This window comes from Dama dama, chromosome 15, assembly GCF_033118175.1.
Source record: "Dama dama isolate Ldn47 chromosome 15, ASM3311817v1, whole genome shotgun sequence".
In the NCBI taxonomy this organism is placed as follows: domain Eukaryota; kingdom Metazoa; phylum Chordata; class Mammalia; order Artiodactyla; family Cervidae; genus Dama; species Dama dama.
Genome location: NC_083695.1, coordinates 46,351,903 through 46,377,420, shown reverse-complemented (window position 1 = coordinate 46,377,420; position 25,518 = coordinate 46,351,903). Strand labels below are relative to the sequence as shown.

At 50.7% G+C, this 25,518-nt stretch overlaps 1 protein-coding gene across 1 annotated transcript; it reads right to left on the bottom strand.

Annotated features, from left to right (window-relative positions):
• Positions 1 to 1,516: 1,516 nt before the first annotated feature.
• On the bottom strand, positions 1,517 to 5,821 carry C15H10orf71 (chromosome 15 C10orf71 homolog). The gene has a single exon (XM_061163077.1). It carries the CDS (start codon positions 5,819 to 5,821, stop codon positions 1,517 to 1,519), a length of 4,305 nt encoding a protein of 1,434 aa, XP_061019060.1.
• Between the last annotated feature and the right edge of the window lie 19,697 nt (positions 5,822 to 25,518).

Sequence of the window (25,518 nt, the reverse complement as noted above, 5' to 3'; positions counted from 1 at the left end):
TCCTGGCATTGGGCTGGGGCCGGGGGCCTTGTGGAGCATTTTCACAGTGAAATTCAGGTGCAGTTGCACTTTTGTGGAAAACAAGCAGGTATATAAAACTCTGAATCCAAATCACAACCCAGAATATGTTTAAAGCCCCAGTTTCTGTGTGAGTCTGGGACACGGTGAGCTGGGGGCCTCCCCATCTTCCCAGCCTAGAAATGGCATGTTTGCTAAAAGGTCCAGGGCAATGCAGTCTGTGTGGTCCCCTGGGACGTGAGCAGCGCAGTCCTGACAGCTGTCTCGACAGCTGCCCCTTCTAAACGAGGACGAAGGCACTCTAGCCCCCGTCTTTCCCACAGTGCAAAAATTAAGAAGCTTCCACGGAAGCCCCGGGTAGAGGCCCACGAAGCTGGCCTGCTTCTTTCCCAACACGTTGTCCACAGGGGGCATCAGCTCACAGAGCCTCACTGCTCTCAGTGATGCAGAGGTGGTCACTGCACCCTGTTACCCTGAATTGATTCAGATTCTTTTCTCCACATCCCAGAGGGACTTGGGAGAAGTGTGATTTCCTTTTGAGCACACGGCACAGGTACCAGTGATTACATCGGGACTGTTAGGGCCTGACTTGGGTCCCAGTCATCCTTGATGGCGGCTAGGGTCTCTCTCATCTTTGCTGCCCCAGTGCTAGTAGAGAGCCTGGCCCGAGAAGGCAGGGACACTGGGATTGTGGTGGGTGAGTGCCAAGGCCACTCTGCTCTGAGTGGAGACCGTGGGTAGCCGCCCAATCGTGATGGCAGACCTGGAGGGTACGACTCTTTACTCACCAGCACAGACCCGTCACTGCCCACAGAAGATAAGAGTCCAGGGACAACACCTCGTCTGCAAACTTGTTTCACTTTTTACAAGGTGATCAGAAAATAGCCTTCAGAGGAAACTTTCATCAGTAAAGAAAACCCATTCTATTCAAATAAATATTTCTGCAAGGTTGCCTTGGGTTGCTCCTCAGCCGTTTACCCCCTAAGGTGAGCCGGAAGGGCTGCTGGGTCTGAGCGACGGTGGGGTGGCCCCTGTGTGACCTGACCTAGAAGGGGATGTGCTGGGCGGTATGCTTGCCAGCCAGGGCTCAGTGGGGCACAGCGTTTCTGGGGGCCTTAGTTGTGCTCAGGGTGTGAGCCGGCCCTTGAGGAGGAGTGGGTGGGATGCTGAGGGGAAGGCTTGTTAGGAATCAGGCTGGACACACATGGGTTCCAGGGTCAGGGGAGAAGGACAGGGAGGCAGGGAGGGAAGGAGTAAGGAAGAGGAGTGGGTCCGGGATCCAGGAGCTCTGAAGGGATTCTGCTTATGTGAGCAGAGCAGTGCCTTCCCAGGGAGGCGAGCCCCTCAGGATCCTGGCTTTCTCACAAATTTTAGGGATCTCAAACGGCTGAATATGAGTTGATGTGTGTATGTGTGTGTGTGTGATTGTTCAGGGGGAGAGGGAAGTAGCTTTTCTGGGTTTGTTGTGGGGTCAGGGGCGGGTTGCCCACTATGATTCTCAAGAAATGCCTTCTGTGGCAAAGTCCTCTAGGTCGTTGGTGGAGATGATGCCCAGGCTTGGAGCATCACCCCCCTCCTGCCCTGCACTCTGGGAAGGCCCCTCGGGGCGCTGGCCTGCAGAGGGCGGGGTGGGGTTGCCAGGAGCCTCAGAGGGCAGCTGCAGGACCACATCGTGGACGCTCTGGGGCCTGAGGCCGGCCGCCTCGGCGGTATGAAGGCGCTGCCTTAGGAAGGTGGGGGCAGAGAGCTGAGAGGAGCAGCGCAGGGGCATCAGAGCCGTCACGGGCAGGGGCCGGAAGCCGGGGTACAGCACGTAGGGAGCAGCAAGGGCGTCCGGCGGGGTTGGCTCAGGGGAACCCCCCTCAGAGGATGGGATGGAGACCTTGACGTATTTGCCTGTCTCTGGGTCATAGAAGGTCTTGATTTTCACCTGGAGTGGCAGATCGAAGACAAAGTACTCTCCAGACTGGGGGTCTTGGAGGACCTTCTGGGTGGCAGGGTAAGGGGGCTGGGGTGTAAGGGACTGGGACCCCCCAGGCCTCCTCTGGACTGGCTCTGAAAAGGCGGACACCGAGTGGCGATGCAGGGGAGGGGGCAAGGAGCGGACCGCAGGGAACCTGGGACGGGGCCTCTCTCTGGGGGACAGTGGCCTATGCTCTGAGTCCTCGGGGTTCAGCTTTTCCTCCCGGCGTTCCCCATGCTTTTCCTGTGGCTGGTCGATCTTTCTCCTCTTGCTTGCCAGCTTCTTCGCCCGCCGTAGGGCCTTCTCTGTTTTGGGTGGGACAGCAGGTGGCTTGCCAGCCGCCCTCTCCAGCTGAGCAGGAGGCTCTGGCTTCTCCAGGAGGCCAGCTGAGCTGGTGGCCACGTCCAGCAGAGAGCCTCTCGGAGAAAGCGTCCTGAGGTCTTCGGCTGACGGCTCCAGCTGGGGGTCAGAGCCAGGTTCCCACGCGAGGGCGTGTGTCAGGTCCTCCCTCCGGGCCACCCTGCCAGGGCTGGGGCTGACCCAGGGGCTGCTGCGGGGAGGCTCCCCTGGCAGCAGGCCAGGCTCACTAGGGACCTGGGAAGCATCGTCCCAAATGCTGCTGGCAGCCGGGGAACATGCACTACTCTCCTCCAGCGAGCTGGCATTGGGGGAACCCGCCAGCTCACCGGTGACCCATCTTCTCCCTGGGGGCCCTGCTCTGGGGGCAGACAAAAAGTGACTGTTGAAGCCTTGCACCTGCTCTTCCCAAAAGGTTCCCAGCTGCTGTGGGGGTAGCTGGTCTTCTGGGTCATCTTCCGGCAAAGTGATGGTAGGGATGCACCTTGGAGCATCCAGCTTCACCGGGTCTGTTGAACCACTCTTGCCATTGTTCACCATAACTTTCTGTGTGGCCTCTTGGGGTGGCTTCAGCCCCTGGCCCTCTCCTGTGAGCGGAGAAGATGGAACACACCACTTTGGGACTGCCTGGGAGGTCTCCGACCTGGCGGCGCTGGGCTCCCACTCATGGCCCTCCAGCCCCTCACAGGCCACGCCCTTCACGTGTGTGTCCCGTGCACTGGTGGGTGTCAGCGTGCTGGGCATTTCCTGGCTCTCAGGAGCACAGGGACCAGCATCCCCACCCCAGCCTGGCCTTGGCAGTTCTTCCTCTTTGTAGCCACTGCCCAGTGGGGACTCCGAGGACATGGACCTCAGGAGGGGCAGCATGATGGGTTTGATCACAGGGGTGGCCCTCAGGGTGTTGTCTTTAATTGCGAAGAGTATGTGCTTGTTTGAAGTGGAAGCTGGTGAAGGGGCAAGGCCTTTGGCATGTGAAAGAGCTTTATCTGACTTACTTCCCCCGGTCCCAGTGCCTCTGAAATTAGCTTCCTCCCTTGGCGCCTTCCTGGGGCTACCTCCCGGCAAACTTGCTTCTTCTGGCAAGGATTCCCGCTTGCTGTGCTCCTCCACGCATACGTTCCCGTTACTCATGACACCGTACTCTAGCTCATCTTCCTCCATCACTTTCTCCTGCTCATCCTTCTGACCATCACCTGCACTCATGTCATTCCTGCCGTCTTCCTGCTGGGTCTCCGTGAACCACGTCTTCTGCTGATCCTCGAACGAGGCAAAGGACTGATCTGAAGAGCTGGTGCTGAATTTGGCCTTACTTTTAAGGCCTGGCATAAAATCAGACTGGCTGTCGCTATAAAATACATCTTCTTCCTCAGGAGAAAGGGGCCCTGGGGAGAATTTCGGGTTGAAGTTTGGATTCTGAAGTCCTGCCTCTCTCTCGGGTTCTGTCTCTTGAGAGATGGATCTCAAGAATCCATTCTCTAGGCCGGGGGTCTTTGGGGTCTCTGCAGCCTTCCCTGCCTCGGGGTCTTCACTGCAAAGCTTCAGGGACAGATGTTTCCTGCGGCGGCGTTGCCTGGAGTCTGGACGCCAGCCAGGCCTGGTGTCACCCATCTCTGATTCTCCATTGGTATCGTCCTTCTCATAGTTGTTCCTGTTGGCAGCCTCGCCGTTGACACAGAAGGGGGCTTTGATGATAGTTGATGGTGAGGTGAGAGTTAGGTAGTTGTCTGCAGAGGCTGTATCAGGGTCAGCTTTGGGGTCCTTCTGGGTACTGATGAGTGGCACAGAAGGGCCGTCATCTGGGGTCTCCTTAGAGAGCTCATCCGGAGGGCTTTCCTCGAGCCCGTTGGGAAGGAGTCCACCGTTGCTCAGGGATTCTTGCTTGTCTCTGATTTTCTCATCCAGGCCTTTCACGAGAGGCGAGGGACTGTACGTGCTTTTTACACGCTTCCGCACATCTTTGAGGTTAAACAGCAGGCTGGGGGCTTTGGATTTGTAGCTGTCTCGGGACTGACATTCACTGGGCTCCTTCTCTTGGTATCCATTTAGCTGTCCTGGGGGTGAAGGGGTTATCTCCGCTGGCTGGCTCTCAGATGACTCCAGGACCTGTTTGGTGGGTATGACGGGGGTCAGAAGCTTACTGATGTTGAAAGGAGGATCGTAATGCTCGTGGGGCTCCACAGGCACGTCAAGAGCATCCTGTTCTGGAAACTGCGCCTGGGGATTGTGCTTTGTATACAAGGCTGGGCCTCTCCAGTTGGTCTGTTTCTTCTCTTCCGAAGCATCTTGTAGACTGTCTTTCCCTCCCCTGCCAGACTTTGGTTTCCTCCAGGGGGCATGGGTCGGTTTCAGTGGAGGAGGGTCAGGCTGTGAGCTGGAAGTTTTTTCTTCTATAGGAAATACCTGGGCTCCCAAATCCCTCGACACCCAGGTTCCAGATGTGGAGAGTGTCCCTGCAGCCATCTTGTTCTCTTCCTGACCGCAGTTGGCCCGGACATGGCAGGGGGAGGTTTTGTGCTCAGGGGCCGGGGGCTCTCTTAACAAGGGTGTGTCCTCATAATGCTTGAGAGCCTTGCTTTCTGGGACAGCGTCAGCAGCGTCCTTCCTCTCGGGTAGCCTTGGCTGGTGGGCATTCCATGACTCAAAAGCACTGTTCTCACTATGGAGAAAGGTCCCTTTGCGAGCCCACTCCTGGCCCCTTCCAGGCTCACCAGTGGCTGCCTTGTGGGCAGGAGAGGGGAACTTTGGCTCGAATGAATTGGCTGCATGTTCAGGTGTTGGGAGGAAGCTGCTGGGGCCGTGACTGGCCATTTCAGGGTTCTTGGGGGCTTCCTGCTCTCCGTGCTTCCGGCCAGGCTGGTGGCTGGTCTGATGGGTGCTGGAGACTTCGGCAGGCACCCTCCTGACGGTCAAAAAGGCAGAATCGAAACAGAAGTTGACGCCGCTTTCCGGAAGAGGAGCAAATTTGGGGGGATTTTTGAGAGCTGGAGGCTTGCTGGCAGGAGGCCTGCTGTCGCAGCCTTGGCTCTCGGTCCTGTCGAAAGATTTGATCAGAGATGACACTTTGGAAATAGGCTTGTTGCTGCTCCTCAGGCCAGAAACTGGCACTTCCAGTCTCCTCTGGGCTGGTGTCAGCGGGGGGCTGCTTTTGGGGTACTTCTCCTCCCCTTGAACGTACTTGGGCAGCTGTTGGAATGTGGCTGCCCAGCCTGCATGCTCAGTACCTTGGGATGGTAACTGACTCCAGATGCCGCTTTTCCTGTGTGTGTGGCTCACCGTTCCCTGGTGAAAATTCCCGAACACCTGGCGGGTGATATCTGGGGACAGGGCCAGGTCAGAGTCATGGAAGGATGCGTCCTCTGAGATGCACAAGCTCCGGAAAGCGCGGTCCGTGAGGCTGCTCACCTCCTTGTCTGCATCATCCAGCACACTGCCAATGCTTGAGGAGTCGCTGAAGCCATCCGTGCACTTCTTACTCCCCTGCATCGTCTGCCAGCCAGGAAGCCTGTCCCTGTCAGCCAGTGGGTGCCTCTGGGTAATGATTCCAGAAGGGTTGGATGCAGCTCTCTTCCCACAAAACTAGAGCTTCCTGATGATCAGATGCAATTGCAAAGTGAGAATTTCTTTTTCTCTGTAAAGGGAAGAAGTGCAGGGTATGAATATGATACCCAACTTAGCGGCATCATATAAGATGACATGCTGCTGTGGATGGGCAAGGGTGCCTGTGGTGGTTGATTTTACGTGTCAGCCTGGCTGGACCACGGTGCCCAGGTTTTGGTCAAATGCCAGTAAAGCAGTTTATACTCCACAGTGTGAGTGGGCCTTGTCCACAAGGCTGAGAAACCCTGAGCAATAGGCAATCCTACTTCTAGTCTTTGGACTAGACTTGCAGCATCATCTCCGCCTTGGGTGTCCAGCGTGTTGGCCTGCCTGAAGATATTAGACTTGCCAGCCCCATTGTGACATGAGCCAGTTCCTTACAATAATCTCCTTCTCCCTCCATGTATATATACATATATATATAAACATGGGTGTGTATATATATATATATACACACACACATGGGTGTATATATATATAACAATAGGATATATCTCTCTGTATGTGTATATGTGTGTGTATATGTATGTGTATATGTGTGTATATATTGATTCTGTTCCTCTGGAGAACCCTGACTAATACAGTGCCTCAAGTCCAGATGTGTCATTTTTGCAGAGAGAACTTTCTGGCATTCCATGGGGGTGTTTTGTCCTCACTGGCTGTAACAATGCCTGGTTCATTTCCTTTGTGGTCCTGAGCACAATCTAAAATAAAATGTACTTCTTTCTTGACTAGCCTCTCCTTAGCCTATAAGAACCAGGTACTCAGGAGCCACTAGACTGTCTGCTTGCTGACTGCCCTGGCCCCAGAGCCACCCCAAGAGGACACAGACCCTACAGCCTGCCTCGCCTGGGATCTTTCACTCTCTGACTTGCCCTTGGGTGTGGCCAGCGGGAGGTGCTGGTAGGAGCCTGGACTGAGGGGGACCCAGCATGCCAGGCGCTTCTGTCCCTTTGCTTGCTTCCTGCTCTGACTGTGGGTGGGGTCCGGGCAAGACTGCAGTCTTCTCTAACTACGGCCCCTGCCCTGGGCTCTGATTCTCCCTGCTGCCCTTACCCCGGCTGTCACTTCCTGAGTGACTCCACCTCCTGCGGTCTCCCCATTTCTGCCTACACTTCTGTTATAGCCCCTTCATTACATTCTTTTCTTCTTCCTTTTAAAATTGTGGTGACATACACAGGACACAAAATTTACTCTCTTCACCATTTTAAGTGTACGTCTCAATAGCATTAAGTGCATTCATACTGTTGTGCAGTCATCACCACCATCCATCTCCAGAACTTTTTCATCTTGCAAAACTGAACTGTGTACCCATTGAATAATAACCCCCATTCTGTCCTCCCCAAGCCCCTAGAAACTACCATTCTTCTTTCTATATCTATGAATTTGACTACTCTAAGGTACCTCATTTGCGTGGAATCAGACAGTATTTATCTTTTTGTGACCAATTTATTCACTTAGCTTCATGTCCTCAAGGATCACCCATGCTGCAACACGTGTCAGAATTTCCTTCCTTTTCAAGATAATGTTGCATTGTATGTATATGTCACATTTTGTTTATCCATTCGTCTGTCAGTCGACACTGAGGTCGCTTCCACTTTTTGGCTATTGTGAATAATGCTGCTATGAACATGGGTGTCTGAATATCTGTTCAAGATCCTGCTTTCAATTTTGGGGGGCACATACTCAGAGATGGAATTGATGGGTTGCATGGTTGTTCTAGTTTTAATTTTTTTTTTTTTTTATTAGTTGGAGGCCAATCACTTCACAACATTTCAGTGGGTTTTGTCATACATTGATATGAATCAGCCATGGATTTACACATATTCCCCATCCCGCTAGTTTTAATTTTTTGAGGAGTCAGTATACTATTTTCCACATCAGCTGTGTCATTTTATACACCTACCAACAGTGCACAAGAGTTCCAATTTCTGTTTTTGTTTTTTTTCGGATAGTTGTGGCTGTGGTTGTTCAGCCACTAGTTATTTTCCACTCTTTCCAACTCCATGGATACAGCACGTCAGGCTTCCCTGTCCTTCACTCTCTCCTGGAGTTTGCTCAAACTCATGTCCACTGAATCAATGATGTTGTTGATTTTTTTTACAGTAGCCATCATGACATGTGTGAGGTGGTTCATTGCATTCCCTTCTGGATTCTTTCCGAGGATGCTGCTTCCTGACTGGGAGCCTGATCACTACTAGTGGGTACATACCTCTGATGCCTAGAGCAGGCCTGGCCAGGGCTGGGGACGAGCATGTGAAAAGTTAGATAAAATAGCAGGTATAGACCCTAGACTGGGCTCAAGTGGGGGGCATTTGGGACAGTGAACTTCTAGCAGGGTGCTGTGAGCCTCAGCTGCCAGATGAAACACTCACACAGCCTTCCCATTCATGTTAGCAGAGGAAGCTGGAGAGGCGGCACGCCCCTGCTAGCCTGGCTGGCCTGCACAGTAAGCACAGGGGCCTAAACTGGCCTGCTAGGGATGGAGAATGAAGATGCTCCACCAGGGTGGTAGGGCCACACGTCGGGAGTCCCAAATCCCATCCTGGCTCCTCCTAGAAGGTCACCTAAAGGTGTCCCACAATGGCCCGATGCCGCCATGCTAGCAGCACTGATCTAATCCCAGAGGCTGGCCTTCCTCAGAGTTTTCTGCTTCCTGTCTCTTGACCACAGCACTCTGGTAGGCTTCTGCTGATTTGTTGGCAGGTTGACTTCTTTTTATGAATGAAAGGGCTGAGTTGGGGCTGCCAAAGAAAGCAAAGGACCTCAAGTTCTAGTAAACTGGATGAGCTGATGAGGCACCACTGACTGGCCCTGGAAAAGACTGTCTTTATGTGCCTTGAAAATTGGTCCTCTTGCTCCCCAGAAAGAATAGTAAGTGCCATTTAGAAGGCATGTGAAAGGGGAGAGCAGCCGCCTAGCCCCCGCACCTGGCCCACCTCACCCCATCCCCACCCCCTCTTCCCTCTTCTGCTTTGGCTCAAAAACCTGCAGAGGCTAATGCTCATGATCTCAGACCCCCACACAACCAGTTCTGACCACAGGGGTGGAAGCACTCAGATGTCTGGGGAAATGATTGCCTTTCTGATCAAAGGAACAATCCCCATTGTCTCCACTCTCTTAGTGCCCCTTCTTCTTGCTTTATTGCACTCAAGAAGCCTGAAACTGTCTGTATTTGTTTGATCCCCTGGAGTAGGAAAGAGCAGCCCACTCCAGTATTCTTGACTGGAGGATTTCATGGAGAGACGAGCCTGATAGGCTACAGTCCATGGGACTGCAGAGTGTTGGACAGCACTGAGTGACTGAGTGCACACACATACACACACTCACGCACACACACACAATTCAACTTGTAACACTGAGGTGTTCACTTTGCAGCCCTGAGGGAGAAACAACGCTGACTCAAAGTCATTTGCTGAGGACCGCCTGGTGGACAGAAGAACATTCCTGAGTCTTGATGACCCTGCAGGGCTGTGAGCCTGGGCCAGAACCACCCCCTCCTCTGGAATCTGTGTTATTGGGGTAAGTTGGGGGCCCTTCATGGCTTCAGCCACTGTAAGTCAAGTTTTCTGTATCTTGAGGTCTTAACGATAGAATCAGGGAGTCTTCTGGTATCCTGAATGCTGGGGTTTTGACCTCAACAATGACTGAACTCAGTAACACTGGGGTTTCTCTACTTCCACAATAACATGGAAATAGGATACTTGGGGATCTAAATTAGAATCTTAGAGTTAAGTATATACCCCCAGTCAATTAAATACCACCTACTACTAGCAGATATTTATTATTTTTTAAACACTCATCTTCCATCCCCTCCTTTGAGTAAGAACACTTGATACCTTTTGGGAAGTTTCCTCCCCTCTTGGCCTTCAGTCTTCATGGGGCTGAAAGTCAAGGAGCCTGCAGAGACCTCTCAGGGCCAAGGACACATATGAGACCCAGAGAAACCTGTGGCATTGTTTCTCCTGGAGCGATGTGAGGATGAAGCCTCCCTGCCCATCTTTGTCAGCGGCAGCACCTTCTTTTTGTCCTTTCTCGGCTTGGAAGTTCAGCCTTCACCTTGAGTCTACAAGAGTTCCCATTTCCTTTTAATACTTATCTGTTTCTGATTTATTTGTCTAGTTTCTGTTTCTGTTGCATGGACCAAAAAACCCAAACTGATCTAGGGTTTATGTCAGAATTCCAAACAGTTAACAAAAGCTGATCACTGGTATTTAGATTATTCAGAAAATAACCACATTCCTTCTGCCTCAGGAAGAAGAGAGACCTCCCTCTTGCTGGCTTCATTCAGATACATTCTTCTACTCTTACTTTACTGACTTGGATTCAATGGGATGATCATAAAGTTGACTTCAGCTTCCCCACTCCCACCGCCTAATCTCCCAGATACTCGGTGGAACCTTCAGCAGAGTAACTCAAACTGAAGGGGTTTCCAGGGCTTGGCTCTTGAATTAGTTCCATACCTGTTACAGGAGTGGGGGCTGCAGGTGCCTGCCTTGTTGGGTTTTAGGATCTGTAGTTTTAAAACTTCTTTTCACGCTGACATTTGCTGACATTGCTGCCCATCTAGAGAGAAGAAGAAAAGTAATCATGTTAGAACCCCTCAGGCCAAAAAACCAAGCAGGCATTCAGTGCAAAAGATACCTTTAAATGTCAGCAATACAATTGGCTTTCAATTTTGTTTTAATTTCACATTTGAACTCAACAAAATTCCAAATATGGGCAAGGTAGTTTTATATCCCTTCCAATGTTCATGAATTTATGTCTGGCCCAAGAAACCTTAAGAAACCTATTTCAAGCCTTTGGGATTTTTACTATGATTGGCTTAGTTGTGAAATCACTTTTTGCTAGTGATTTGCTTTGGGCCTTTGGCCCAAAGGCCCTTTTCCCGTGTGAAATAATAACTCAGGTTTTGCAGTAAAGAGAATTAGAGTGGTTGAACTTGAATCCACTCACAAGGAAGAAGTGTTCAATTTATTGTTGGCAGAAGCCTTGGGTATCTGTTTGGACAGCTAAAAGAACCCAAAAGCTGCCCAGGAGAATTTTAAGAGTATTCAGAATGAAGTGTGAACTAGTTAAAATAAATTCACTGTGCACACTATAAATGCAGACCACTGGGGCTTCCAGAAGACTGTCTTCATCTTGTAGCTCCTGGATATTAATCCAGTCCACAGTAGCTTATTAATAATATCAATAATCACAATAGCTCAAATTTGTAGACTGCATTTCTTTGGAGATGCCCAGAGGCACTTTGTGCTGCTCACTATTTGGCTAGCTGCCTCCCTGACACCCGAGGCTATCCTTTGTGCCCTGACCACGAGCTGGGTTCACCTTTTCCATGGCTCATGCCATATTGTCACACATCATAATCCAGGTCTAATAGGAACTGATGGTTGCTTCATTCACTCCTCAATTAGAAAATTCCGCGAGTCCAGGAAGGGAGTCTTATTTGCCCTCATATACCAAACATACCATCACAGAAGCCGGATAAATGTTTGTGGCAACGCTCTGAATTGGGTGTCTTCAATTTGAATTTTAATGGAAGGCTAACAGACACAGAAAAGAAGCAAGAGAGAGAAGTTCTATTGAGCAGGACCCCTGGCCTTGGGTCTTAAGGTGACTTAGAAAGCTCAGATTTGTTTCATTAACGAGAGAGCACACTCCTCTGTCTGCAGCTTCCCCTGGGTACAACTTCGGGATGAGGGTGAAATCAGTGCCCGTCACATATGGACAAGACAGAGGTGCAGAAGGCCATGCTGCCATTTATGCTGTGGACATTTAGGGAGTCATCACTCTGTGCTGGGGGTCACAGACTCACTGTCATTGCTGCTGAAGCACGTTTTTCAGAGGCCAGCACAAAACCATCCTGCTCCCTGCTTTCGATTGTTTGAAGGAAGCCAACCTCAATGGCTGAAGAGTCTGACTCATAAGAGCATTTTTCAGGTGAAAGAGTGCAGTTTCCCTCAGGCAACACGAATGAGGCAAAATAGCATACTGTCAAGTCATGCTGTAAGCAAGGCCTTGGAATCTGCCTTGATGAATATATAGAAACAAGAATGAATATTTATTCATGGTGTGGTAAGTTCCTATTTATGTCTATGCCTTCAAAATCAATTCGTTCTTTTAAATGCTTCCTGACTCCTCACCCCCTATTATTCCCTTGACTCATTTACTCTGCCGTTAGTCTCCCCTCCCCCAGGGGATTGCTCAAGGGGGAACTTGTCTCCTCATCTGACTTAACTTCTAAGGTGCAATCAAGACTGTTGGCCACTATCTTCCCAGAAAGCTCTCCCATCTTGATTTGGGAGATGTACACACTTTACACCTCAGCCTAATGGTTCATCCCTTATCTTCCTCTCTTGGATGGTTGGATTTCCTCTGCACCTGGTCCTGGGACCTCTTCTCCTCTCCCTTGATGGGCTCCCCAGGAGATTTTACCCACACTCGAGCTTCCATGCACTGATGGCATGTCCAGGCCAGGTCACCTGTTTTGTCCCAGCCTCTGTCTCCATCTGTCCCCTGAACAGCTCCACAAACTCACACATTTAATATGGGACCCATTACCTTTCCATAGGCCAGTTTTTCCTTTGAGGGTCCCAGAAATCTGACTCACTGTGACTGCTCCCTCTCCCTCTTCCATGCCTTCCCTAAACCAAGCCATTTCCAGGTCCCACAAGTCTCATCTTTGAAAGGTCTCTTACCCCCCTGCACACTATTTCCATCTCCACGGTCACTGTGTGGCCCCAGCTGCTGTCATGTCGCTCTTGGGTGATAGCAGGAGCCCATTGTCATTCTCTGCACCATACCCAGAAGCAGCTTTTAAAGAACAAATCTGTTCATGTCAACCTCTTGTTTAGAATTGCCTAATAACTTCCCAGTTTGAAAGAATGAAAATCAATCTCCTTAAACAAGTCTCCCTCTCCATCCTTATCTTGGACTATTTTTCTCTTCATGCTTGGCTTTCCAGCCACCCTGGACTTTTACCAGCTTATGTGATATGCCATGCTACCTCCTGCCTCAGGGTCTTTGCACAGGTTGTTCCCTCTGCTTAGAGTTCTTTGACTCTACCTTTCTCCTGTTAACTGCTTAACTCCTATGTATACTTCAGAACCCAGTTCACAAGCCCCTTCAATAAGGCAGATTCCTCAGGCTAAGTTTCTCTGTTGTCTGCTTTCACACCATGCTATACCCCTTTCCTTTGAAGTACTTACTTTAATTGTAATTAAGTGTTTAACTGGATTACTGTGGAATGCTTGTCTTTCCTGTCAGGCTGGATGCCTCCCTGTGGCAGGGGCCCATGTCTATCTGGCTCTCCAGGCCGTCTCCCCTTGTGGCATGGTGCATAGCACAAGAAATATCTGTTTACAAATTAGCAAATCCCTCGACTTCTGTCATGATATTATTCACACTATTGACTGGCTTAGTGGGACTTTATTGAAAGTGACTTATAATCCAGTAGTTCTAGAATTATCACAAATTTCAAATTAGTGAATTTGAACCCAGGTGACTTTAATTTTTCCTTTTGATTCCAAGCCCTAAAAGATATAAAATCTGCCTGTGGTGGGAGCTGGAAGCAGGCTGAGCAGATCATCCTTATGTTGGCCCACAGGCTGGCTGGCAGAAGGTGTTCACTTACACCATGGCATATACCAGTTAAGTTAGGGTTGAGTTTTAGGCTGAATATATACTAGCATTTACATCAGGGAGAAATAAGTGACTTCACGACTTTGCCATTTTCCTGTTTGTCTCTCTAACAGCACTCAGGGCTCCATGTTGGGGAACGGTTTTGAATCTCTCTGGAGGGCTAGTGTCCAGAAAATAATTGCTGCATAGGTTAACTGTGGTGTTGATTACAGACACATTGCAAATGGTCATTAGCTGAGATGATACCTAAATTATGGGTGTCAGCAGGTGAAGTGTTGGCATCTGCCCTTATACAGACAACCCTGGAGCCTAGACAGACTTCTGAGAACTGCTCTCCCAACACTCCATCTGCAGATGCTGGATGCTGGGCAAGGGTCCTGCAAAGCACCAGAGTGCACAAGGGGAAATGGGGTCCCCAGCAGGAATGCATAGACAGGGTTTTCCAATTCAGCCTTCAGGGAGGGGCCAAAGGCTCTGGTGATACAACCATAGAGAAGACATGCATGGGGCAAGCTGGGGCATGCATGCACTGCTGCTGTAACCAGAGGCAGGGAGAATTATACTTGAAGAAGTGTTTTGTCTTCTTTTCATTACCAGGATCATCTTTTTGAATTAAAATATGTCAAACAAGCCAGATCTGTGGGAGCATCCCCATGAATCAGCTTTTTCTCACTGTGAGCAATGACATAGCCTATGCATGGTTGTTACTAAATTCTGACTCTTCCAAAATGTTTTCTCACATGATGCTTTTCCCCATATCATCCTGAACGATGCAGTTGAACTACTGTGGACTGGAATAAGTTATTTTGTGCAGGTATTTTATTTTCTCTTTTGTTCTTTCTTGAATGTCTCACATTCAAAGCTCTCTAGTTGGGGGAGCCAGCAGTTCCCTCACACCCGTTCCTGCTTGGCCTGCGGGGCCCTGGACTTACTTCCTTGGGGTGGGTCCTGGCTTACTTCCTTGGGGTGGTAGTCCCTCTGCCTGGAACGTGTCTCTCTGTTCCCCAGTCACCGGTTCCTGACCACTTCCTCCTCTCTTCACCTATTCTTTATAGAATTCTAAAAAAAAAAAAAAAAAAAAAATTCCACTTTAGCTGCTATGAATCCACCTTCCCAACAAAGCTTTGAGCTCCTTGGGGGTGAGGTCTCCGGCTGGTTCATCTCTGACTGACAGGATGCCTATGGCACGGTGGCCATTTGTCAAGGCTTTCAGCTGCTGTTGCTGAGTACGCTTCTTGGGCCACAAGGATGTGATAACAGAGGTTTGCGGCGAGTGTGCGGCCTGGGAAGGCAGAGACGAAAGCTTTGGTGCCTCACGTTCTCCTGGTCTCTCACGGGACTCCTGGCCAGCTGCCAGCCCAGGCCTGACAGGTCAGGCAGCCCCACCCTACACCCCACCAGGCTCTGAGGACAGGAAGTGCCCGGAGAAGGGTACCTGCTGGCGCCCCCTACAGACTCTGATCCAGTGTGGCGGGTCCACAGAACCCGAGCAGACTTGTGCCCCTGGAAGACCCCAGCTCCTTACTCCTTCATGTGGCTGCACACTGTCAGTTCTGAGAGGAGATAACAGAACCTCGGGATACTCCGTGTTGCATCGTTGCTGAGTGACAGAGGTGGGCTCAGGACCCCAGCCTGGCTGGTCTTGGAGTCGAGACGCAGCAAGGGAGGTTGCAGTCGGTGGTCTGGCATGGCTGGGTTGCCAGACTGAGCAAATTAAAAATACAGTACACTCAGAGAAATCTGAATTTCAGATCGAACAACGAACATATTTTAGTATAAGTATGTCCTATATTTGGGCCATTCTTTATATTAGTCAAATTTCTCTATAAAATTAATCATCCCATGTTTATGTTAAAGATAGGTACCCAGTGTTTATCTGAAATTCAGATTGCACTGGATGTCTTGTTTTTTCATCTGGCAACCTGAGGTCCTCACCAGCTTTTAGGACCCAAAGTGGATCACAGTCAGAGGAAGCCAGTCCTGTGAGTCAATCCTGGGATGACTCATAGCTGCATGTTACTCTGCAGTTCAGGACACACTCTGGGATCCATTATCACGTTTGATTCTTGTGACCCTGATGGAGTGGGTTCAGCAGGTCTTTATTAGCACCATTTTCTAGGTAGAGAAAGAAAGGCATAGAGAGGCACCGAGTATTGCTCAGTGTCACCCAGCATGTAAAAAAGAGAACTGGGGTTGGGATTCAGCTTGGGTTCACCACTTGACCACCCCACACTTTCTCCAGCATGAAGCCCTGACCGCTCTGAACACTGCGCTCAGGCACAGAAGGGTGTGTCCTGGCTCCTGGCCTGGAGCTCAAGGGAGAATTGAGGCTCCATGGAGAAAAGGATGGTTTATCATTCTGTTCACCTCCTAAGAACTTCACAGCTCCATTTCTCATGACAACAACAGAAGCAGAAGTGACGATTCGGCCGGTTGGCACACAGTCCCTCCTGTCTGGGGAGGCTCTGGTGGCTGGTCCTTGAGAGCTGGGAGGGATGCTCTCCGGCTGCTAGGCAGGCCCTTCCCTTCTCTTTGTGTTCCTCCCGTGTTTGCACAGGAAGCCGCTGGGGTTTGCTTGGCTGCTGGGTTTGACCACTTGCCTGTAGTGTGGTTTTTGAGCTTGAGCTCTTTGGGTGGATTTAATTACCTTAATTGAATGGTGTTTTCACTTTTCAGTAAAGGAGGAAGCAGGAAGCCAGTGGAAATGACAGGGGTTGGCTTTATCACACCCAGAAGGCCCTAACAGATAGGAATTGATTCTTCTCGATCTTCTTTCTGGGTGGTTTTTTGAGACACTGACTTGGGGTTGCCTTGAGGAGCAGTTCAGTATACTGAACCATGACAGTTGACTTTTTCCAGCTTGTGAATGCACAGATGTTGTACACACAGCCTCCACCACTTCACACTGGGCAGGTGCCCATGCTGGTCATTCTTGGGGCAAGCTCTTGACCTCTCTGTGTATTTTCCAGCAGTCTTCCTGTTTCAGAGGAATGTCCTTGCCTATGTCCTAGGTTTTACATGGCAAAATCAACTTCCTCAGCTGGAAAGGAGTGTAGATATGTGTCAAGTGTCTACAGGGTGGCAGGCCCACTGCTCCCATCTTCCTGCCTTCTTTTATTCCTTATGGCCAGGAAACTGAGGCTCCCTGGGTAGCTTGTCCCATACAGATTGCTGGAGCTGGATCACACCTGCCTTTGGCTCCAGGGCCCTGCAGTCTGGCCTTTGGTGATTCCTCCCTAGCTAGTTCCCAATGCAATGATCGCTCTCTCCTTATAACTCCTTTCTACTTTTGGAAATCAGAAACTTCAAGATCATTTATATTCTAATAGAGAATTTATATTCTAATATAAATTATAGAAGAATTTATATTCTATAAAGAGTCTATTATATTCTAATAGACTCTCAGAAGCCACATTTGAAGCTTATTCCCACTTCCATTCACTCAGTACTCGTTCACTCCTCTGGGTTCTAGTGCTGAAGATCCAACCAAGGCAGGGCTGATCTGTGCCATCTCCTTGCAGAGCTGGTATGAACCGAGGGATGGCGCTAGGCTGCACTTAGACGGCTTTAGACTGGTTTCCATTGGGCAGTGCCTCTTAACCATATAAAATGCACCTTTGATTTGCACACAGGTCATCGCACACCTGGTTTGACCATTTGGCTCCACTGGTGTGGCTCTTGGCACTCCAGGGTAGGGGGTTCTGCTTGCATCCTGGCCCAGCCTGGCTTAAATAAAACCCCAACCTAGGGGCTAGACTGGGAAAACCAAGGTTCTCACATGAACCCTGAGGCTTCTGTGTGTTGGGAGAGGACAGGGCCAGCTTCATCCAACCCCAGGAACATGGTTGGTTGGCACTGGGGGCCCCAGCAGCAGTGCCTATTTGGCATGCATCTAAATCCTTCCTGAATCCATCATGTGTACAGGGGGCCTCAAAGTCCTGCAGCATGTAGAAGTCCAGGGAATCCTATGGATGTAACTGAAGAAACCAGCTCGCCTGGGCTTGCCAGGTGCAAGGAGCTGGCTGTGACCACAGGTCACAGGCCACTGTGGGTGTTCTCCTGCCCTTGGGAGAGAGCTGGGGAGCAGAGATGCTTTCTCTCTGGGACTCAGCGCAGCCTGACTCCCACTTCCGGCCACTGGTCCACTGTGTCTGGATGGGATGCTTCCTCAGGAGCCTCTGAGCATTGCCCAGACCTCGGGCCATGTCTGGAGTTGGAGGCACAAGGAAGATTGAGTCTGACCCAACCAGCGCTCCCCATGACAGGAGGGTGCCAGCACCTGGCATCACACACCCGGGGGCATCCAGTTGCAGGAGATAAGCAGAGAAGCAAGACACAGAGGCAGGGAGAGGAGGAGAAAGACGAAGAGATGGGCTGGGTTCCAGCAACCTGCTTTTCAGTTCTGTTTCTGTTTCCTGATTGCGTGACCAGGGCGGGCAGAGCAATGTTTTGCTCTCTGGGGCAAAAGCCCTGCTTTGTAACGCTGACTGATTTTCCATGGCTGATTTCTGCTATGACCTGGCGTCTGAGGCAGAGTTGGGGCGAGGCATGAACATGGGCTTGTGGAGCCTCTGAATCCTGCAGGCTCCCATCGGATTTTCAGTTGCTCTTATATCCTTGGGCAGGGCTCTCACTCCACAAAGGCTAACAGGAGCACTGTTTCTGATCATTACTAATGGCTGGCATTGCTGAGGATCACTCCTTAAAGCTCTTGGTGGCCAGATGGGTTTACTCAGTCAGTGCAGTCTTTGGACCCTCCCCTCCACCGGAAGGAGCTCAAGTCCAGCACTGGCTGGCTTCTTGGCATGGCTCCCCTGAGAGCTCTCTGCAGACACTGGGGGACCAGCCTTGGTGGCCAGATGCTCCTTGGATGAGGGGTACTGGGCTCTCTTGTGAGCTCAGAGTTGCCCCAGTTTACCTTTATAGGAGTGACTATGCTGCCATCAAAGGTAAAAGTAGGGGCAGAAGAGACCTGAGCCTAAACAACTGCCCTTGCCTCCTTCGTGCCTTCCCAGAGAGGGGGATCAATGCCAGCCACATGCCACTGCCAGAGGGGGCCGTAGGGGAGTTGATGGTTCTGTGAAAGGCTAAGAAACGAGAAAGGGCCAAACTGGTAGAAATGGTTTTGATGCTGAGCCCAGTGACCCTTTGTCCTCCTTGTTAGATGCAACCCAAAGTCCAGGGGCCACACCACTGCCAGGCCAGGGCAGGGCAGCTGCTAGATGGGGGCATACAGCTCTTCCAGAAATACAGGGGCCACCGAAATGCTGAGCCCACCTGGCATCTGGGCCAGATCCCAGTGCTACTCTGCATTTGCTGACTACCTTGGCTAACTTACAGGGAGTCTGTGAGCCTCAGGCTTCTTGTCTGTAAAATGGAGCTAATGATCTGTCCTGTGTATTAATAATAGGGCTTCTCAGCGTCTGTACCACTGACTTTGCCAAAGCTCCTGGGGCGAGATCACTGCCGGCTGAGAACTGCTTTACAGAAGAAAGGAGAAGAACATTAGTAAGGCCTTTGGAGCATCCTATGTTAGTTCATTCGTTCATTCCTTCCTTCCTTCCACCTTTCCCAGGAACATCCTGTCCTGTATTCTGGAAATGGTAGGAAGTGACATAAGATAGGAATAGACTAGGCTCTTCTGGGCAGCAGAAGGAGCTGGAGACCAGGGCAAGGTCCTGTTCCAAAGCAGTGCCATTTTGGGCAAGTCACTTCACCTCTGCCTACACTTGTAAAACTAGGACAATTAAAAAACTTCAGTTCTGCGCCCCCCACCCTGGTCAGCGGGGTGCAGCTTCCTATGCTGGAACAGGCTGAGGAAAGGAGTGGTTATGAAAGCAGCCCCCGAGGCAGCCGCTGCTTGAGAGTCTCCAGATGCTCAGAGCCACCAGACTCACCAGGTCCTGGTGCCCCCAGCCAGGGGCTACCTGCACAGAAGAGACCCACTGAGTCCTGCGAGCCCCAGCCGTCCTGCCCGGGAACCTTACCCAAATGCAGGCTGCTGGGCAGCAGGGAACATGTGCACAGTCTTTCTCTGCGCATGTTCCAGGAGCAGGGGTTTCCCACTCGTTTTTCCCTCAACACACAGCAAGAAATACATATACGTTACAGCTTACAATCAGCTCAGAGACAAATAATTATACAAAACAAGGAGAATTCATGAAGCAAAACTTAGTTTGCTTACATGGACCACTCTGCTTTTTTCATCCTATTCCATAGTAGTCTTTCATTAAAAAAAAAAAAAAAATCTACATGCAATGTGGTAAGTGATTTGAGGGCTCAATAATGAGTTATAGTCTGTAGTGTTTTTTTTTTTTTTTTTTCTTTTAAGCTGTCCTAGACCAGGATCTGATCATTCCTAATGAGCCTCTGTTTGGAGTTGCCCAGCTTATAGTGATGCTAGGTTCTCATTTGGATGGAGAAATAGGGATTCAAGGCCCAAATGCAGTGACTGTTAGGGTCTGACCGGATTCACGCTGTTGGTGAGAGGAGAAGACCATCCGGGTGGTGGGTCCATGAGCCAGGCCTTGTCTTTCTGCTTTACTGCTGCCTCCCCAGTTCTGTACAGTACCTGAGTCTAACAGAGGGTCATTCATTTGTTAAGCAAATGAATGAATGAGTAAAAGAAATCCCCATATACAGAGCACCTGGCATGAGATAGGCACTTTGTATACTATATTATTGCTTACTACTTATTACGTAATTAGGAAGCAGTTCTGTGAGATGGAAATTACTATTTTTTACAGAGGAAGACCTTGAAACCAGAGATGTTTAATACTTGGTGATGCAGAGCTTGAACCTGGGGCTGCTGGAGAGGGAGAGGATCTCTGCATCCTACATTTAAAGAGGCACCTCAAGGAGCTTCTGATGCAGGCTGATAAACTGTGCTTGGCACCACCCCACCCCACCCCTGGGCACCCTGTAGTTCCCCACTCCTGGTTCTCACCCTCAGGGTTCCCTGGAGCTCATCTTAAGACCCACAGCCACCATATCCCCTGTCTTCTATCCTGTGCACCCGTTTCCACCTGGGAGTCCAGCTTTGGCAGGCCACCCAGCAAGGCTTTCAGTACACGGACACCTGACTGTTTACTTAAGTGCTGCGGAATCAGTTAGACTTTGGACAAGTCCCTCAATCTGAGCCTCAGCCTTGTTTTTGTAACCTGGGGCTGATGGGAAGGTATAGCCTGGTTCTTGAGGAAGCCTCTATGGACTATGAAGTGGGTGTTACAGGGGTAATTGTAACTCCACTCTGGAGAACCTTGTCCAGAGAGGAGGCTGCTTCAGAGACTTTCAGAGGAAGAGGCATGTGGGTTTGCTGGGATTGGGGTGTCCCTCAGGTAACCATCCTCTCTCCAGCCCCTGGGAAGAGAGCCAGGCTATATGAGAGGACACCCCTGGAAAGTAGCCCTGAGGGGAGTCCCAGGCTTAGGCAGAGGGAAGAAGTTCCAGGAAGAGCTCCTGGAACCACAAAGAGGACAGAGGGGCACAGTGCTCTCCTCACCATCTGCAGACTTCATTTCCCCATCTATAAATTGGTGCCACAGGCTGGGTGACAAAGGCAGAGAAGCAGAGCTGCAAGAGCCACCACAGCTTACCCGGCTCCTGCTAACTGCCATGAAATTCACATCTGCCATCTTTCTCAGGGGTCACAACCACTGGCCAAGTTAGATAGGACCTGTGTCAAAGGATTCTGAGATGAAGAAGCTGAGAATCAGAGAGGTTGAGCAACTTGCCCAAGATCACACAGCCAGGGAGTGGCAGAGCTGAGATTCAGACCCAAATCTCTGTGCCAAGTGGTTTTGCCCTCCTTGAGCAGCCAAGGTAGAGAAGGTTATGGGGTGGGTGTCTTCCTCTGCCATGGTGTCCCCCCAGGGTAAGAAAGGGTGGAGGTCTTTCTTGTAGCACCTTCTCTTCCCATGCCCTCCTCTTCCCACCAGAGAGCATTTGCTTTACTAAAGCTAGAGAAGGCACCTGCTGGACATGGCCATCCCGTAGGAGCAGCCAGCAGGGTGCCCTCTTCCTGGTCCCTGAACTGTCAGGAAGATATGAGTATTGGGGCTGGGGGAGGGGTGTCCCACGGAGCCCTTGGGAATCTTTAACCCCTCCCCAACCCCATAGACACATCAGAGCCCCACTGTCCCTGGCCTTCTCCTCACTTCCTGCTGGAGGCTAGGACACAGAAGGGAAATGGTTGGTTGGTAAGTGACAGCTGTCTTTTCTCCAACCCATGTGGCAGCTGTGAGACCAGCTCTTCCAGGGAAGGAAAGAGAACTTGTCTGCTTTGGGGACACAGTCATGGAACTGACAAGCATCCCTCCTTCTTCACATAATTCCTTATGAAGTGCTCAGAGTGGTGAGACAAAGAATTTGCCATCTAGACGATCCTTCTAAAACAATTGAACAGTGCTCTTTAGACCGACAGGATTATTTAAAACAATGACTTGAGTTGAAGTGGAAAAAGTCAGTTTCTTGGAGTTCTCCTTGTTGAGATCAACAAGGAATCTTTTCTCTTTCTCGTTCATGAGACAGTGGTCCTCACTTCTCAGAATGTCCTGGAGGGCTTGTTAAACAGAGCTCTGGGCCCACCACAGACATGCTTTCTCAGGATGTTGGGGCAGGGCTAGAGCATCCAGGGACACTTGGGATCACACTTGGAACACCGATGCCCTAAGCCTTGAGCTATTGGAGGTTGGACCTCTTTCTAGGAGGTTGTACTGATGAGTCATATACTCTTGGGCCACTTGGGGTGCCTGGGGGTCAATGACTGGTTTGGGTTGTGTCTGCCTGGCTCTAGGCCTGGCTCTGGGCAGGCTGTGCATATGCAGGGTATAGAGATGAATCAGAAATGCTTCCCTCTCCAAGGGACAGTTGCCTGTGGGGGGAGAACAGGCAGAGATCAGTGCCAGCTGCAGGGTTCAGGATGTGGGAAAAGGGTGGTCTCTCCAGGCAGTGCTTGCTTGAAGGCAGCTTGGAAGGAGCTTTGCTGCCAGTCTGTGTGCAGGCACCCAGCTGGCTCCAGCCTCAGCACCCAGCAGAGGGGAGTGGAAAAATTAGAGTCAGACTATGTCCCATTTCCTAGCTCTGTGCAACCTGGGCAAGTTCCCTCCACCTCTCTGAGCCTCCCTTCATTCTCTGCAGCTGTCCTCACCTCTGTGGGCAATGGTGAAGGGTAGAGATGAAAAAGTGTCAAGGGCCCAGAAGAGACCTGCACAGAGTAATGATTCAGTAAATGGAAGCTTACACCACTAGAGACCTTGGGTTTTTTGAAACAGACCTCCCTCAGAAGGAATTAATATCTATCATCGTGGTGCAAACACCCGCCAACAGGATTGCAGGGTGAGCTCTGGCGTGTAAAGACTCTAGTAGGTGCTCACTAAATGCCGCTTGCCACACTTCTAACCTTCCAGACGGGGGCGCTATAACATAGTGCGAAGGGCATGGACTGAGGCCAGACCTCCTAGGGGCATGGTTCTTGGCTGTACTGGTTGTGAGTGGCCCTAGGGAAATTACAAAACCTCTTTCTGCTTCAGTTTCCTCATCTGCAAAAATGAGACTAAAGTAATACCTGCCTCCCAGGGTCCTTGTGAGGACCCAATGAATTCGTGTCTGTGAGGTGGCTGACACCTGGTAACTGTCAACGTCTCGTTACCATCCTCACCATATAATCTACTCCAATCCAGGGCTAGGGGCTCGAGGTCGCGAGGACAATGCCTTTCCCCAGCATGAAAGTGAGAGAGAAGCAAGCCAGTGACTGCCCAGAGCCCCCAAAGCTTGCCTGTCCTTGGAACCAGCTCACACCTTTGCCCTCTGACTGGTTCCTCTGCCTGAGCAAACTGCTCAATTCTCTCATCTGAATGCTTATCAGCTGACCGTTCAGAGCATCAGTGTTTGTATGGCGGTTGTTTCCCCTGAAAGCCATGCCTGTGTCTCCTAAGCCATCACTGGAACCAATCTGAGGAAACCTTGCATGCTAGATGAGTCAGGGAAAAAAAAAACAAAACAGGTGATTTATGTAAGTATTTTGCATATAGACTAACACAGCTAGATTCCTATGGTGAACTTGGTGGAACACTGTGGGCAAGAAGCAGCTATGAGCCCGTGGGTTTAGCAAGTGGGTCTGAGTTCCTACCCTTGATTGCTGGCAGTGCTGCATGTGACCAGGCCACCCCAGGCCAGGGCAAGCCCAGGGGAAGCTCTAACATGACCTTGCCATTGCAGGCAGGGCTCAGAGACATGAAACTGGCCACCAGACTGGTCAGAGAGTGGGGAAAGCACTGGTTGTTCAAGCGAAGCTCGGTTTCCCCTCTGCTCTTCCTTCGTCAAGCTTCAGGTAAAGGCTTTAAGATGGGACGTGGCTAAGATGAAATCCTTCTTTTAACTCAAACTTGAAGTCCTCAGCAGCTCAAGTCCACCTGGGAAGGGGCCACTCAGGGACAAAAGGGGCCCACTAAGGCCAGGGGAACAGTGTCCAGGTGCAGAGGCCCAAAGGAACCAAGGATTCCTACCGACGCCAGGCATAGGCATCTCCATGGGTTCAGAAGCCCTTCACTGTGCAGAGTCTTCTCTGGGCTAGAGCCTCCAGGTGTCGGGCAAGCTGAGAATGGAGGATACGGGGAAGGTTCTCTCCCCGCTTTCATGGGCTGTGGTCCAGAAGGGTTGCTTTCTCCTTCGATGAGAAAGGGAAGTCTGTCAAGTCCCGGGGAGAAAGCCATTCGTGATCCATTGGCTCCATTGGCTCCTCTTGGAGTCACATTTGTGAACACTCTTGACAGCCGCACCTCGGAAGGGAATGCACTTTGCACCAAGCCTTCTTCAGCCCTGAGAACCGAAGGCAGCCAAGAGCCCACTCTGTCTCAGCCTTGACATTGCTGTCACGCATTACTCACTCATGCAGCCCCCTTCAGGAAATGTTCCAGAATGATAGGCATGACCTACATTGGGGGTGACACATCTCAGCAGTGCTCCACACATTTCATTTTGGGGCCTTGATCTGTGCGTTTATAATGAGCCTTGTCCTCTCCTTCCCCATACCCCCAGCTCATATCCTGCAATCCCTGGGATCAAGTAGAAACTAAGAGGTGTTTTGGGTTTTCCCAACTGACTAAATGAGACATGAGATTGCATTATAGGGCTACAGATTGGCTGGGTCTGGTGAAATGTGATTTAAATACTCAGACGGAGATAAAACCAAGACCACTGCAGCCTGTTGGGAAATGTCAGCACTTGTATCTCCATAAGGCTGTCTTCTCTGAAAGCCCTTTTCATCTCTCCAGTAACCCCAGGCGGATGGAGCAAAGGCCTGAAAGCCAAGGAGGAAGATGGCCCAGGCCTGGCTCTGTTGGCTGGCAGGTTTCAGTTACTGAGATTTCTGGCATAGGCTGAAGGAATAGGGCTATTTCCAGACATGGGGCTTCCCCTTTCTGTAAGGGTCTCCTGGGCTTCCTTAGGGTCAGGAACAAAAAGCAAAAAGTACCAAGTCACTTGTTGGAGTCTCAGGGATAAGACATTGGGGTGGACACACTCTTCATCACGGACCTTGGGGCCACCTGGCCTTCCCTCGTCTCCTCTGCACACCTTTGTCTCCTGGGTTCCCAGGGGATCCAAGTTCCTATACTTTTAGGACCCAGCATTCCATCAGCCCCTGTCCTCCCAGCAGGCTATGGTTACTCACATCCCAGTGAGCTTCTGGTCACCAGCGAGCAGGCACAATTGTTCCCCTCTCAAAGACCAAGGGGCAGATGCAGGCTGGACTTGGGTCACCCAGAGATGTCTATTTATAAACCATCCCGATAAGCACAATCTGCCCTGCTCAACCTAGTCCTTATTCCACAGCAAAGCTAATTCTCCCAGGGGCAAGCTGAACATTTCCTGTACCAGCTAGACTGGAAGGACGAGCCCAGTGGAGGGGCAAGGAGCTGCAGAGCTAGCCATTGTTTCTG